The sequence below is a fragment of the Amphiura filiformis genome, chromosome 19, assembly GCF_039555335.1.
Source record: "Amphiura filiformis chromosome 19, Afil_fr2py, whole genome shotgun sequence".
Classification (NCBI taxonomy): domain Eukaryota; kingdom Metazoa; phylum Echinodermata; class Ophiuroidea; order Amphilepidida; family Amphiuridae; genus Amphiura; species Amphiura filiformis.
In genome coordinates, this window is record NC_092646.1 from 20849627 (window position 1) to 20867182 (window position 17556).

Genomic DNA, 17556 nt, shown 5'->3' on the forward strand with positions numbered 1-17556 from the left:
TGAGCTCAATCAATCAATCAATCCAAGTTTATTTCAGTATTGTGAATAAATTATAATGTTCAGCATATTTACATGATCTTGAGTTGAAGTGATCTGGCAGGTTTCTATGATGCCCAACATGCAGTTCTGGGACGGGGGGTCTTCACATTAATAACTCTCATGGACTTGCAGGGCAGATTGTGTAATTTTCATCTTAGAGAATTTTGCCAACTTAGTTTTACTTTGGATTCAATAAATGAAACTCTACAATTGAGTTGTGTATGGAAAGATAAAAGAACACTATCAAAATTTGCAGGTATAATATCGAAGCACAGATTTCTCTGAAAGTTATTTGAATCTCACTTTTGGTTAAAAAGTGATTGTATTATAATGGAACTTGAAATCAAGACATTATTTTCTGATCTGTATTTAATTTCGATACTGGTGTAAGATGTGACCATTCAAAAATCGATGGTAGGCATTGCCATAAATATAGATCTTTGATGCGTACCGACCGGTGGTAGCAAGTTGCCCCCTCATCCAGCTGGCAATACCGGGACAAAATTGAGCAAAAGTTGTAATGTGCCCCCGAATGTGCCTCTTCCTTTGGCCCGGTTTTAGCACACAATCGCCCTAATTTTGACTCAATTTAGCATTGAAATTGCTAGTTTATGCATGCTTTATGCACACTTTTTTCCTGATAAAGTCATTTTAGCAGCGGGTCAGCGGAACAATTTTTAAATTTTGCCTCCCTTGGCTTGTTGGTCCTGTTATGCCCCTAGACAGTTATTAAATAATAAAATGTAGACATTATTATAGCGCTTTATGCCGTAAACAGCCTCTAAGCGCTTTACATTTATTCCGCCGTCATTAGAATATGTCGGAACCACGTTTGCAGCCTATAAGTGGCGCAGGGTCCATCAGTACAACGACTGTGACTACCCCTAACAGCTTCCCATTGCACCTGGGTGGGGTGAGGCAAGCGAGGCAAAGCGCCTTGCCCAAGGGCGCAACACGGTGGTGGGACGGCGTGTCGAACCCACGCACGTCGAGCAAGCTCTCAGATTATGAGTCCCAGGCCGTAACCACCGAGCCCTCTTTATTCATTGTATTATTTTGGGAGTGCCTAAAACTGTTGTTCATTTCACTGACCACACTTAACAAAGCTTAATTTTGTCCATAATCAGCTATATCCAGTGAAGTGATTGTCTTTCCAAAAAGTGCCTTCTAGAACCAAGCAAGTTCCCAGCTTGGATGGTGTCAGGTCTGAACTCATGTTGGGCCAACTGGAGGATTTTCTTGACCAAGTTGATGAGTAAATTTCCTCAATATCTTCTTTTCTTGTTCCCGGTATTTTCATGATGCTGTGTGGCACGTAATTCCCTTTGAAGATCAGCAATGGTCCGCTTGAGGATGTTGACTTCTTGTGTAGAGGCAGCCTTTTGATTTAACATTTTCTACAATAAGAAACAAATGATTAAATGTTCGGTAAACACACTTGTAACCTTTGGCAACATTTTTAACATTCATTACAGCCAAAAGGCACTTTGGTTTCTTTCTTTCCATATAAATATCAAATGACATGGGAGCTTCACTCCATGATAAGTATGAACAGGACTTGCATTTGACTGCAACTAGGAAATTTGGTGTTAAATGCTACTTGAAAATGTGATATCACTCAGTCAAATCACATACTTTGCAAGTGTGAAAATCAGAAATGTTCATTGAAGAGCCACTCACTCACCCAGAGGGGCATTCTGACTGGAAGTGACAGGTAATGTGCCATTAAAGTTGAATATAAGCTAATATACCTGATGGCAACAACACCCTTTTTTAGATTAGTCCAGCCAATGATGATCATGATTGCAGATGATCATCAAAATGCCATAAAATAATGTCGAAACTTTCAATTTCTCTTATTTCAACAAATTTTTATTGTAAATTTGGCAAATTTTCTACCTGATGACCCTTTTTGAGACAAGATATAATCAGTGATTGACATAATTGGTAATTTTTATTTTTCATTTTTCGTCTATTTATTCTTATTCTTGCGTTGCAAGCAAGTTGGAAATATACGGCTGCTTTTTACGGCGATAGTAATACTTCCCAAGCTCTTTCATGCTCTATCCGAATGGCAGTGTGTCAGCCTGTGTTATCCCTATAGGGTGCCAATCAGAAAAAGCTGGGACCAGTAAATTTATTGATGGGTCAGTAGATTTGCCATCTCACTGGCCTGGAGGTCCAGTAGGAACTAAAGTCTATACTTTGCCATTTCCCACAGAGCATATTTTTATAGGACATCACTACTACACCATGAGCACCACAGTACCCCTTTCACTTACCTGTCTTAGCATTGCGCTGCTAGTAGCAGTAGAAGACATGCTTTGTTGCTGCATCTGGGCTTTAGTGTGATTTTCTTTCTGCAACTTCATCAACTTTGCATCATACTGTCAAAAGAATGTGTAATATTGTCAAGCATTGGTAAAGGGATTGTTTACTACAGCAACATCATGATTCAAAAATGCCATCATGCCAATATCAAGATGTTATCTGGCGGTTCTTCTGGACGACCCAGTCTTGTCAAGAGACTTCATCCCAGTAGGGGCTGTGCAATAGTTATGAGCTCTTTAAGTAAAACACTCTAAAAAGGCTTAGCAAAACAGTACGGAATGCTTAAATATGCAAATATTCCTATTCGCTGTGCTCGCAATATATATCAAGACCACTTATTACACCACTTGGCATGTGTAAAGATTTTTTGGTAGGCTGAGAGGGGGCAAACAATTTTTGGAATGCCAAGAGGGGGCGCAAGTATTTTTTGGCACACGTTTAGAAATTTTACACCCTTGTGGCTCATAATTATTGCACAGCCCCTTAGATGGAAGCAGTCTTCTAAACTCTTAGATTGGGCATTGTTAAGGCCCAGAGGAAGCTATTTGATATTAGCAATCACACAAAATTTAAATGTATGCTGAAATTTGTATTATGAATACGGTACATTTTGTTGTCCCCTCAAATGTACAGAAATCTGGAATTTACACAACATTTTTGCTTTTACAGAAAAGCAATTTTTGCACATGCTCTTTAAGATCGATGTTGTTAGAGGAGACTCAGGTTTGAAAACCACTGATCTAGAGAAAATTATTCACATAAACTGAGCATACACATTTTTATTCACTGCACAGGGAAAAAGGGGGATAGTTTTCAAGTCATCACTTTCCTGACCACCTCTCAGCAGTGGCATACTTTCAACAGGGAAAAAATTTGACGAAAATAGGCTAAAAAGTACAAAAAAGGCATTAAAATCTAAAATATCAGGGCGCCCGGCATAGAGCAAGACTTCTCACAGGAGGCCTCCCCCTTGGCTACACCACTGGCAGACCATGATACTTTTGTCTTGCTTACCTCCAATCTGAGTTTAACAATTTCTGTATGTCTGTCTCTTTCTGCATCAGCTAACTGTTTCTGCAATTGCTTTACTTCCATAGCTTTATCATGCAATGTTCTTTCAAGCAGTTTGACCTCTTTGTTTCCTGCAACACAATAATTTACACACAAATTTGACTAAAATTGTGAGAACTTCCATGATATTTGTCATCAGTGGAAGTCCAGAATTTTGTAAAAGGAGACTAAGTGGGCAGAGTCCAAGGGACTCACAGGATCTTAATCTTAATGACAGTAAAAGACTAGTAAATACACCCTTCTTCACAGGTAACTGGTCATTTAAGGGTGTACTACACCCCTGGCCAATTTTGTGGCTATTTTTCATTTTTCTCAAAAATTATAGCGCACTGGTGACAAGTAAGATATGTATGTTATAGGGGCAAGGACTACAACTGCTGCACTGAAAATTCAGGAACTCAAGGCAAGTAGTTTTTATCAATTTATTGATCAAATATTGGTTTTCCCTCATTTTTGACTATAACTCCACAACTGTTGTCTGTGTTGAAATAACATTTCCAGTGCAGTAGTTGTAGTCCTTGCCCCTATAATATACATATCTTACTTGTCACCACTGCACTATAATTTTTGAGAAAAATTCAAAAATAGGCGCAAAATTGGGCAGGGGTGTAGTACCCCCTTAAAATATGTATAGAGATACAAACATAGATATAGAGAATGTCGCACTTACGTCCTTTGCAAAACATGGGATATCGAAAACAAATTTCATTTTGTCCTCATCTGCAATTTTTTTACCAGCTTACATTCAGGATTCCTGTCAGTATGTGTTTTGACTCATCTAACTCGTCAAAAGTTTTATTCTTTTACGGAAGACTCAAACACTTTGTCAGGCTTAGCTGAATTTGTTTTTCATGCATTCATTCTAAGAAATAGTATGGTTGAAACTTAATGGTAATGATACTTTACAATGCCAGTTTTCTCATTATATCTTAAAATAACTTGTATTGTGTTGTTTGTGATGTTTTAATGTACAAAATACTGGGTAATACTATGGGCCAAAGGCCTGAATGTATTCAATAAAATTGAACTTGAACATTTTTAACCATCTTATGGTTACTCATCTGGAGTCGCCTCCAGTGGTCTGACTCACTTTGAGATTCAGCCTGACTTTGCAGGTTTGCAATTTCATCAGCATTACTGCAAAATATTGTGTAATACTATGGGCCAAAGGCCTGAATGTAATAAAATTGAACTTGAACTTGACCATTTCTAAGCATCTGATGGTTACTCGCCTCCGGTGGTCTGACTCACTTTGTGTTTCAGCCTGGCTTTGCAACTTTCCTATTTCATCAGCATGCTCTCCCTCCACCATTTCTAATTTCTTCTGTGCTTCTTCCAGTTGTGTTTCATATTTCTGTTAAAAATTAGAATGAAATAGACCCGGGGGCACTTAACACAAATGATCATACGAGTATACTCCTCCGGAAAGACCACTGTGTTTGGAGAGTGCAACTCCCAAACCCCCTGAATTTTACCCAAAACAGAGTGCTGAAAACCCCTTGATTTTGATAATTTCAGCTTTAATAGACCCCTAAATTGCTCACTCCTCACATTCCTGTTTTTCCAGGCAATTTTCAATCATTAGCTATTACGAAGACACTTGATTTTGACCTTTCGCAGCTCAAAAAGACCCCCGGCGTTTTCTGGTACCGGTATGCCGTCAGCTCCCATAGACCCACCACCTCAAAATTCTGAGGGTTAACTCTCGTATTGGGAGGGGTTGGTGTAGTGGTTGATGCACTCACCTCTCACCAATGCCAATCAGATGTTGATTCCCCACAATGACATTAGTGATTGTTGTTTGATAGTACCAGGAGATTCACATAGTTGATAAGCCACAAGTTATAAATCCCTGTATTTAATTTCTTTCTTTTATCTGATATAACTTGACACATTTGGGAATGCAAAAAGAGCTAAAAGTTCTTGTACATACCTGTCTTTCATCTTCCAGAGCTTTTTCCTTTTCACCCAATGCACTTTGTAATAATTTGTTTTCATCTAAATAAGAAAAAAATACCATAATTACTAATCAGCCATCAGTTTGTATAAAAATTCGGAATTCAACCTCAAAATTCGACCCCCACCCCCATTTGGGAAGGGATAAATGCCCTGCCCATGTGTACCAATCTAGTGCTGTCACTGTTCATGCAATATAAAATTTAATTTGTATAATCATGATGAAGAGTAATCTTCTGAGCCTGCCATAATAAGTAAAATTGACAAACTGTCACATAATATGGACCATAATGACAATATGCCTAAATCATATTGTAAATTTAAAGAAGTGCAGATAGCATAGAAAATTGCATACCATAGCACAGTTATGCCCATGACCACGTAAAAAAAAAAGTTTGACCTCTGTAAATATTAAACCTACAAATAGGTTTATGAATAGACAATCATAAATCCAAGCGAGATACACTCTGTCTTAAACTTAATCGCTAACTTTCTTCCCATCCCTCTTTGTTACAAAATTGAGGCAGTGAGGATGAAGGGCATACCGTATTTCGTCAAATAAACGCCCCCGGGGGCGTTACATTTTCCCAAGGGGGGGGGCATTTATTCAAGGTCAATTTTAGAACGATAATTCCCGTAAAATCATTAGGTAAACTAAAACACACGCTAAAATGACTAACTATGAACTAGAAACACTGACTTCTGGCTCACTTCCGGGTTTCTGATCCAGATTTTCGCCAATTATTGACGCTATTATCGACCATGTGCGCAACTTAGTAAGCTTACTACACAAGATAGCATGGAAATATCGGCATTTTTGAAACATCTTGGTTGAAAAAAGTGGTGGGGGGGGCGTTTATTTGAGGGGGGGGGCAACTATTTGACGAAATACGGTATACCCTATGTAGATGATAGTAGATCCATCACATTTTAACTACTACCCAGCAAACATAGCAATGTTTTAAAAACATTTTAAACAAGTTATATTTTGGGTTTTGGTTTAGTTAAAAACGTTGTAATAACATTAAATATCGCGTTATATAAATGTCATAAAAACGTTTTAAAACGTTTTGTATGAAAACACACTACAACAATATTTTTAAATGTTTTCAAAATAATTGTAAACTTATTTTTTGCCAACATTTTTTGCTAAATATTTTGTCAACATTTAAATAACATTGCGTTAAAATATTTGCAGTACCGTACTTAGGTTATCAAAAAATGTTTTTGAATGTTATGAAAATGTTTTATATACCCTTATATTAACCTGACAACCTTTGCGAATGATGCCGAAAATGTTTTTGTGTTTGCTGGGTACATGCATAGTCAACTTACCCTCCAAGTCACAACGCTTACTCAACATTGATTGGAGCCTGTCTCGCATGTCATGGAGTTGCTGTATGGCTGAAAGAGATTAATAGAAAAATCTTCATGACCATCCATGAAGGCTGCAAGTTTACATTATGATTAGACAATGTTCTTCCAATTAACCCTAATTGGGAATGAAAGAAGGCAAATGTATAGTCTGTTTTACTTTGTTAGAGATGTTCTGTTGTAAATAATAAACAACATTATATTTATAAACAATATTTGAGAATTGAAATATCATTGACATGACAAGAAATAGACCTTCAGTTCTTCAAATCACACTCATTGACAGCAAAATCAAAATGTGGGCTGAAATATGCATAATTTTATCTTTTAAGTAAAATGTTGCTTTTAAATTTAATATTTTGTTTCTTTTAAGGATATAATAATTTCTCACCAGGTTTGCTGTTGCTAATAATAAACATGATAAGGAAGACAAAATAAGTATTCTTTTCATGATCTTATGACAAAAGTCCCAAGCTGTTATGTGGTGGCTTGAACTACAAGTGTTCAACAGAATAATTACAAAATGTGGGTCTTCAAATCAGCAGCATAGTGTCCCATTTTTGGTGCAGATCGTACCATGCCTCATTTCCCCAGAATAGGGAACCAAGACCAAGAACATAGCTACATGCTGGCAAATGAAGTATTTACCTTGCTTGTTTTGTTGCTTTTGTTTTGTTTTTGTTTGTTTTTTTAAAGAATAAAAAGTACTATATTACAAGAAAACAAAGGAAATGAGAGACCTGTTGAAATAAAATGTGACACAATCTGGTCCATCGCCAAAGGCGACAAATTTGAAATTGTGATAAAAGGCAAAAATATAAAGTAAAAAAAATCAAATACATAAGAAAATAGACATCACAAAACTTCATAACTTTAGTGATTCAGACCTTTGGTGTTTTCAGTATAATTATGATACCCTAATAATGTTAATGATTATAGCAACTCAATTTTCAGAAATGCTTCCTTTGGCCTCCATGGACCACATCGTGTCACAAATGGTGAAATTTTACTCAGTTTGTAGTCATATTTGATCCTGTTTACAGGTCTGTAGGTGAGGAACATTAAAAGTGGTATACTTACAATGTTGTGCTTCTCTTTCTTGTTCTTGGCTTCTTTGGAGCTGCTTTGTCAGATCTGTAATTGTGGTTTCCTTGTGACTGTTTTGTTTCACAAGATCATTGTAACTCTAGGGAAGATGAAAATAGAGAAAAGTAGAACTGCAGTGCAAAGTGGCATAACCACTGGCAGAGGGCAGCAATAAAAAATCATCACCCCCCGGCCCTGCCCTTTGCAAAAATTTTTTTAATGGTTGCCTACAAACGGCCATAATATATTTCCATTTGAAAGGGCACCCCATCAAAAAAACAAAACAAAAAACAACAATGCCAACAACAACTTTTCACACTTTGGGAGAGCTTACTTTTATTAGAATTGACAATAATTTCATGGTGCACCTTCTATGACTGCAGAATAGTGCCTTCCCCCCTCCCCCACCTATTTTGAAGGTCAGAATTTCGGCAAGAATCGATTCTCCCAACGATTCTTGTATTTAACAGATTTGTGTGAATCCTAGTTGATTCTCGCAAACTGTTGTACTTTACACAGAAGTTGATTTGCAGGAATCAATGATTCCCGCAAATTTATTCTGCGAGATTTTTGCATGCACTCTTTACTTGATTGGCATAGGCCTACCTGAAATAGGAGATGAATATCATCTGCAGCTCTGTCTAGATCTGCATCTTTCCTTGAGATCGTTGATCCACTATGAGAACCTGTTTCATCAGAATGCATGTTGACTGCCAAGTATCTGAAGTGTTGAACTGTTTATTCCAAACTCCTATCTTGACTTCAGTTCACAGGTTGCAGCACACTTGGTTGTTTTTTCTATTCAGGGACCTGCATGTAAACAAATATTGTAAGGCCAAGTAAGAAAATAACATACATGTATTATCATCCACACTTTTTCAAAAATTGGTGAGGGAGGTCCTAATTATTTGTATGAACATTATTTTTTTTACCATTCATTTCTGTGTAAAATTGATTTTACAAAGTGTTTGTCAACACATTATAAAATCGGGGAGTCCAAGGCCCCCTAATATTTTTGTTATTTCCCCAAAGCCCCACCCTTAGCTTGAAGAAAGTGTTTGCATTGTCTTTATAAATGATATTCATAACCTCATTAATAAACGCGATGCATGCGATCCAATCACATTTAGTTTTTTGTGAAAACACGAACGCAAATTGAGGTCATTAATATCTCATATTAATTGATCGCAAAATGTTCGAAAGCAAATATTAGTAATCTCCGCGACCGCCGTGTTGTGCGTCAAACAAACTGCACGTGCATGCTGGCTGCAGTATTTGGATTGCGCGCTACCATATTTGCACAGATTGTGATACGCACATTTCTTATTGGTTTTCCTGTTTTAGCCTGATCGATTTTTTGAAAGGGAAGATGTAAAAAGACTTTTGAGCAAAATTTTGTGCTGTTTTGTACAGTGAAGAGATCAAAGTGACGGTTATGAATGCGGTTAATAACTTTGCATCCGTAATATGCCGGGCATTGTGAAAAATCTAAACATTTTGATTTGGTCCTCGGGATATTCCTCAGTTCCAAAGGCAAAATGTTTAGATTTTTCACAATCCCCTCCAAATAACCGATTTGATATGATTTGTCCATTTGAAACATCTGTCCTACGAAACAGTTAAATCATGACATATGATGATAGAGCACTTTTGGCTGCATGGCAGGGAGGTAAATAACATGTTAACTAGGTGGGCAAATGCCCACCCAGTAAAATATTTTGCCCACCCAGTAAATTTCACTTGCCCATTGCCCAAAAGTGCCCACCCAGTAAATTATTTTGCCCACAAAAAATTTGGCACCATATAATAATTATCGTAAAACTAGTACCATCGTGCATCTCCTGAAATCATTTTAAAAGTGATTTTGAATAATAAAAGTGATGTATCTTTTCTAACACATGCCAATTTATTCACTTACTTTACAACTTTGGAGTAGGAATAAATATCACACAGTACACAATGGTATAGAAGCCAAAAATTAATATTATTTTGAGCAATTTCCACACAAAACCAGAAATAATTCATATTTAGCTCATGAATTTGGATTCTTGAATGAGGCGCGTTTTAATAGACTTGAAACCATCCGGTTAATGTTTGAATAGAATATGCCCATGATTGTCAGATATTTGGCCCAAATTGAAAACAATTTTGCGACATTGTAGTCAAATATCATTAAAAATACAAAGCGCTTTTTGTGATGTTTTAGAAAAATACAAACCTAAAATTGTACATGAATGGGGACCATTATTATACAAGAGGCCCCACAGTGACACCCATATTTGCGGCTTATTATGACGTATGGTCATTTGCAGTGTTGTGAGTCGGTAAATTACCGGTTAATTTACATGGTAAATTACCGGTAATTTACCGCCATCTTAATTTACCGTGGTAAAATATGGTAAAATAAGTAAAATATAAAATAAAAGGATTTATTTTTATTAAAACTTCTAATATTTTATAATATTGTTTTTGTTTGTTTGTTTTACATTAGATGACAATTTTATTTGCCATATTTGCACAACTTAGCTTGGAATAATGATTTTGTAGCTACCTACAATACATAATTACCCATACTTTACTATCTGCTATATAATACTTAAGTCGCAGTTTCAGTGATTGTGCATTCAGCCGACCAGCATGTTCTTGTGACTTGCATTGCAACTTGCAAGTAAATTTAACACTCATATAACTCAAGAAATAAAACAATAACACCTCAAAATTTCACTAAATTTTTAAATCTTATATTAAACCAGGCTAATGAAATTATGAAAGCAGCACCCCCAACCCATACCAATATTAAATTTCCATTCAGTCCTGACTCCTTTGATCATGGCTTGCCTATCTTGTGAGCTTTCTAAATGAAACTTATAAACATTAACCATATGGAAGTAATGCATTAACGAACTGTAGAAAACTCTGGTAAAATTTCCCAGATTTTTTGTCACAAATGTGAGTGAACTACCCTTTTGATTCATATCATTCAGAAAATAAATGCTATTTGTCTCTGCATTTACCAAAATGTTCCCTGTGTATTTTGAGTATATGCTGTAAAACATCATTGTTCATTCTACATTAAGTTTTAACACTCTTTAATGGTGATGATGAATGGTATAGTAAGCATCCTTGAAAATCTTAGATTTTTCAGATCCTAATATGAATTGTCAGGTTCATTACCATCAATCATGAGATACGGCCTAAGTGTGTCTACCATGAAAATGAAAATAAGTATGTGATTGCATAAAAACTGAATGTAGTTTTCTCAAATGCTATAATATATATCTACTCCCTCCTAGCTATCCCAGAAAATATACAGAACTAATATAATGTTTTGGAATTAAAAAATGTTATCTTGTTTTGCGAAATGAAACAGTTTAATCCTAATCTTTTAGTTAGTTCTAACTGGCAATTTAAATATTTGGCCAATTTGATGGGAAATGGGCAAAAAAATGCATGTTTTCTTGCAATTGTAGCCACAAAATTCTAAGACTTGGCACAAGTCTAAGCATTCAAAATCTTGAGTAAAGGCTAAGAAATAGTTCATAATTTGAATATTTTAAGTCATTTTTGATGATTGGTTATGAAGAAGATTAGAAAACCTGTCTTCCAAAAATTAGAATGCATAACTTGAATTTAGTCTTTGGGCTTGGTTGTCACAAAAAACACCCTAAAAACACATTGGCCCTTATTTCCAACAATTGACCAAATTATCTAGTAAAATTTTGACTCTTATTGGGAGTTAGAACAAAGTAAAGGATTAGGATTTAGCTATGTTTCATTCATCAAAACAAGATAATTAATATTTTGTTTAATTCCAAAAAATTAGTGCTGTATTTTTCTGGAATAGACAGGCTCTGTGTGTGTCTCTGTTTATGAGAGAAAACATGAAAACACTTTCTAAAATGTGCGTAAATACTAACATGACTTTTGATTCACTTCTTTTAACTTCAGCTTTGTTTATGAAGCTGATTTTCATCTGGAGAGGTGAATTCTACAAAACAGGACTGTGTACAAGTATCTATGTAGCTCTTAATTTGAAAAGAATTTAATTTTTATTTGTCATTTTAAAGCGCTTTTATAATTTACTTAATTTACTTATTTTACCATTTTTTACCGGTAATTTACCACCATTTTTAATTTACCGGTAAATTAACAACACTGGTCATTTGAACTGAGTACCAAGGTGGTCTGGGGGGGGGGGTTGCTCCCCCAAAAAGACAATTCCAATCTCACAAAAAAATGTCAACACCCTAAAACCAACCCCCTAAAAATTTATGATGCCCACCAAATTTTGTTTTTGTCTTTTCCCCCTCCTACAACTGACCCTGATACGCGACTGAACATGTAAACTACTTTTAACCGAAAGGATTTTTACAAAAACTACACGGCTGACACCCCCAGCGGGTTACCCCTTCTGTCATGGTGTGACAAAATATATATCATAATTATCATTATAAACCTATAGGCCTACTACATGTACAAAGCATGCTAAATACACTAATAGGGTATTTTGTTTGTACCGGGGTATTTAGCACCGGGGTATTGAATAACAATTGGCCGCGTGGTTAAAAACGTGATATTAAAGGTGCTGATTGGGATTTACTGCTCCATTAACGAAGATACTAAAGAAGTAGTTACTCGCCAGTTGCGCTTCAGAACAAGTCCGAAAAATACTAGTTTAAGATACGCGGCAGTTGCGGAGTAGTTACGGTACTAAAGAAGTAAGCTATGGTACTAAACTCCCGGGGGGGTACTCAGTACAAATGACCATACGGGGACGTGCCGCAAACATGGGTAGCATTTTCAGCCTTCTGGTATATAAATGACCCCTTTTTCAAAGCCTATTTTGGTATATGAATGGGTCATTTTTTCAAATTTTCTCAATTTTTTCGGAAAACAGCCCAATTTTTCCTTCATCTAGCTAAAATTTTCAAAATTTTCCCAAAATTTTGGGAAAATTCGTAAAAACTAAGACAATTTTGGGTAAATTTGGCCGAAAATTTTGACTTTTGGTACATCAATGGGTCCAGATTTCTTTAAAAGGGCTATTTCATTATAAATGACAACATTGAGTCCCAAAAGCGGTCAAAATTCAAACTCATTTATTTCATGCAAATTCATTATCATTTCAAATTTCAGATGGTGTGTCAATAATTCTCAAAATATTAGAGCGTCAAACCCTCAGGAACCATTAAAAAAATTAAATTGAATTTTTGCTGTGTAAAACATAGCTGCCGTCTGGAGGAGACATTTTTTTAAACAATTTAATACACAACTTTGAAAGAGTATATGTAACCAACATTGGGTTCATACTTATTCATATTTAGTCTGTAATAATTGTTGTATGTTCCTTTACACTTCAGTGTCTTAAATATGCCAGTTTCAATATAAAACAATTAGTAAATTGATACTAATCCAGATAAATGGTGCAAAATTACTACATATTTTTAAGGATAAACTTTATCTTCACATGAAAAATTCATGAAATAGTCATTTTGTCCTGCCCAATAGCTACACTGATGCATAAGTTAGTATTCTGCGTCAATCTGTTGTACTAGTCATGGAAAACCTAAAATAAAAGACCCTCCTGTGTCATTTGTTCTGGATAGGACACATTTTTAACACATAATAAAGCATACTTTAACTTTAGAAATAGCTGCATTAACAAGAAACTATCAATATTATTGCATAAAAGATCCCCAGCATTTAAAATCCACTTCAAACAGGGTTAATATTCTGGTTAAATTAGGAATATTGCAATTTTTAGCTAACCAAGTTCAATGCAGAATAATATCATATGTGTTCTCAACAACTGGACAATAATTTGAACACTAAAGTGGTTTGTAAGCATAATTTGCAATAAAATGCAAAAATTTCCTGTAGGTTTGGCTCTTTGAAATTTTTATTTTTTAGTTTGTTTACCAATTCATGGAAATGACATAATTGTGCTGGAGAGGACATTTGTTAAATTGCAAACAGAACCGTGGATACAGGCTTGCAAAAATGCAACAAATACCAAATCATGTGCCACCTTGGTAGAAGGAAGACCACTCTTCCTCTACAAATTTCACATTCTATGATATAACCCTTCTTATTTCAACAATTAGTAATTAACTTCAGTTCTGGAGAGGACAAATTTTAACGCGAACTGTGGTATCAAGAACAAGTGGTCTACTGTATGTAAAATAAATGAATTCCTCAATCAGTGCCCTGTCCCATCAATTGGTAATATAACACAGATTATACAGGTAGGGTAAGGGTTTATATTTCCTCTTTAATGTTAACAAAAATGGAGGCATGAATTGGAGAGGACACTCATTTTTTTATTTAACGCAAAATGCCAATTTTGCAAGAATCTCTGAATTTTAACATTTTGCACCAATTTTCACCATTCAACTTGCATGATGTTCCACACATATCATATTTTCATTGCAACAAGCACATTGCCATAGAATGTACCTAATTTTTCAAAGAATTAATTCAGAATACATGGGCAAAATGAAATGGGACTCCAAAATTGGGTTAAAATGTACCTTTTGGCAATTTTTTATACAAAAAATAGACAGAATTCTGTAAAAATGCTCATGTAGCTTGTAGTTTGTGGCATACTTAGAATTAAGTTAATAACACTGCATTATCACCCTAATTATATCAACCAGATATGATAAAAGCCATTTTTGTGAACGTGTCATTTATAATGAAATAGCCCAAAAATTGGTATATAATTTATGGGTCTACTTCCAAAATCTCAGCGGCACGTCCCTACCAAAACCAAACTTGGGTACCCCCCCGGACTAAACTATAGTAAGGGGCTGGCATTTTCTTCGGAAGGGGGGGGTCACAAATATGTCGGTGACCGGAGTCAATTTTTTTATGACCCCCCCTATCGCGGGCAAAAATTTTTTACGACCCCCCCTATCGCGGTCGAAAAAATTTTATGACCCCCCCCCTTCCAACTACACAGACTCAAGAAAAATTATTCATTGCGGAACTAAGGCGCGGCGCGTCAAAACTTAAAAAGTGAAGAAAGTGTGTGGAGCGCGGTAAAATTTTTATTGTAAGTGTAAAGAAGGCGCGCGGAGCGTGTAAAAATTTTGCATAGATTGTACGCACATTTCGACTGTGAAGTTAAAGAATGCGTGCGCAGCGCGCGAAAATTTTCAGTCACCAACCAGCCCTAAATAATTCTATAACCCCCCTATTTTGGGTGTTAAAAAATTATAACCCCCTATTTTTGGTCTGAAAATTCTATGACCCCCCAGTATATTTGTGACCCCCCCCCCTTCCGAAGAAAATGCCAGCCCCCGAAGTTACGCGGGATTTGGTGCACTCAGCGGTAAATGTTGAAAGAATACTTTTTTGTTCATTACTTTTTACACCTTTTCGACTGTGATTCTACGTGGGTCTTTATTTGTGCAACATTGGGGTCTACGGTATGTTATTTAATTTTATATAAGAATTGGCAAAATAAACATTTTAATTATAGTTGGGAAATAGGTCAATATAATTCAGGGCTGGCCATATATTGCCAAATTCTAGTAAATTCATTTACCGACTTGGATGGAAAATACCTGGGAATACCAACATATACCACAGAGATGTCATTCAAAACCATGGCTCCGTGAAAAACACCTGAAATAATGTAGGCCTACACATTTGGATAAAAAGTCCCAAAATGGGCTGAAGATAATTAAAACTTAGTGCGGACATTTGGACTTTACAAAAGAAGGAATTCAGGCATGAGAAGGAAAAGTGACATTACTGGTTAGTGGTTACTGGGATTTACTTGTGAACATTGAAATTACTAGTAATACGGGTTTGGCAATACTTTATATTTTAGAAATATAGTTTTGTTCATGTTTAAAACAGATTTTCATAATTTCTTATCAAATAATTTCAATACATTTTAGAAAATGCCACTCATCCAAAACAGGTATATTCCGTATAATCAAATTAACATTTCTTTAATCTGTGAGTGATGTGTGCCTGTGACAAGAAGTTACACAGTAAAAAGCAGGATCTTTGGTAAAAGTCAAAACATTATTTCACTAACTATACCAAAAAAAATATTACCGCGGGTAGGCCTACCCTTCCCATCTAATATTATCGTAGGCCCCTACTGCTGGTATTCTTGGAGTGATACAGTATAAGATTTTTAAAATGTCCCAAGTGAAATATAATACGGTATACAATTTTGCTTGGACGTTGCTACATCTATGCTAATCGGCATAAGATGCATTTAGGGAAGAGTATATAAGTCCACTTTTTACATCAAAGCCAAATTATACGCAAAAACAGGTCCGTTTCCCAAAATCCAAACGCCTTCCTTCCTTCCTTCCTGGGGAATCCTGGATGCCATTAATTATACCGCTGCCCACCCAGTAAATTATTTTACCTAATTTGAGGGCAAAAATAAATTAAATTGCCAACCCAGTAAATTATCCTTATTTACATGCCATGGCCCATGCCCAGGGCAGCTATATTTAGGGGGCTGGCATTTTCTTCGGAAGAGGGGGGTCCCAAATATGTCATTGTCAGTGACCGGAGTTAATTTTTTCTGACCCCCCTATTTTGGGCAAAATTTTTTTATGGCCCCCCCCCTCCCGGGTCGATCATTTTTTTAACCGCCCCCCCCACCTACACAGACTCGAGACAAATTATTCATTGCTGGAACTAAGGCGCGGAGCGCGCCAAAACTCAATAGAGAAGAAAGTGCGTGGAGCGCGCTAAAATTTTTATCGTAAGTGTATTTAAGAAGGTGCGCGGAGCGGGTAACATTTTGCATACCCATATTATAGACAGTTAGATTGTGCAAACATTTTGATTGTAAAGTCAAAGATTGCGCGCGCAGCACACAAAAGTTTGGAGTCACCAGCCTATAACCCCCTAATTTAAGTGTTAAAACAATCATAACCCCCTATTTTTGGTCTGAAAATTCTATGACCCCCCTGTATTTTTGGACCCCCCCTTCCGAAGAACATGCCAGCCCCCGCCCGGGCCCCGGCCCTAGGTTTAAGTTGAAGTACCGTCGTTGCTATCGCAGGCAGGCCTACCTCACATGCTCAGTTTGTTCGGCTCAAAATTAAAAGGGGACTGTACACAAATGGTAAAAATTAATATTTGATGGAAAAGAAAAATACTAATCTGTTTTTTAAGGAAATGTTACAACATGGTTTTAACAGAACTTAATTTTGCGGCTCTGGTTTTAAGCTTACTTACCTCCATACGTCATCTGCCGTGTATTTCGTGTACCGACATTCACTGCATTTAATGAGGAAACATCTCCGAAAGAGAAAATAGTGCAGTAAATTGTTAGTTTCTTTCGGCTGTAATTATCATAATTATAAATATTTTACACGTTTAACAGCGTTTTAAAAATACATAGTGTTTAAACGCGCTTTTTTTGTCGATAATATAAAAGTAAATTATGTGGTTTTTTTTAAAGACTTAGTCGCGGAGGAAAAACGTATGAATATGTGAACTGCATCGATTATAATACTATACTCATAATAACTTATGAATATTTAATTACATGACGTATTTTATTTAAAAATGCAGCGTCCGATTGCATTTTAACCATTGCATAGTTCCAAAACACAAAATGTTTCGAATTATCTCTTTTTTTATGACATTAGGGTTCCCTCTGAAGTTGAAAAAGATTTTTTAATAATTTTGTAAGGGTGCCCTAGGGGTTAAAAATAG

At 36.0% G+C, this 17556-nt stretch overlaps 2 protein-coding genes across 2 annotated transcripts; both read right to left on the reverse strand.

The window, feature by feature from the left end:
- Window positions 1–1179: 1179 nt before the first annotated feature.
- LOC140140290 (uncharacterized) lies at window positions 1180–3504 on the reverse strand. The gene is made up of 3 exons (XM_072162073.1): window positions 3385–3504; window positions 2322–2426; window positions 1180–1436 (listed from the first exon to the last, which is right to left on the reverse strand). The coding sequence occupies exons 1-3, from the start codon at window positions 3463–3465 to the stop codon at window positions 1305–1307; spliced, it is 318 nt and encodes a 105-aa protein (XP_072018174.1). The 5' UTR covers window positions 3466–3504; the 3' UTR covers window positions 1180–1304.
- Window positions 3488–17292, reverse strand: LOC140141597 (uncharacterized). Its single transcript, XM_072163509.1, has 7 exons — window positions 17074–17292; window positions 8464–8667; window positions 7852–7957; window positions 6733–6801; window positions 5375–5439; window positions 4674–4795; window positions 3488–3512 (listed from the first exon to the last, which is right to left on the reverse strand). Exons 2-7 carry the CDS (start codon window positions 8560–8562, stop codon window positions 3488–3490), a joined length of 486 nt encoding a protein of 161 aa, XP_072019610.1. The 5' UTR covers window positions 8563–8667; window positions 17074–17292.
- Between the last annotated feature and the right edge of the window lie 264 nt (window positions 17293–17556).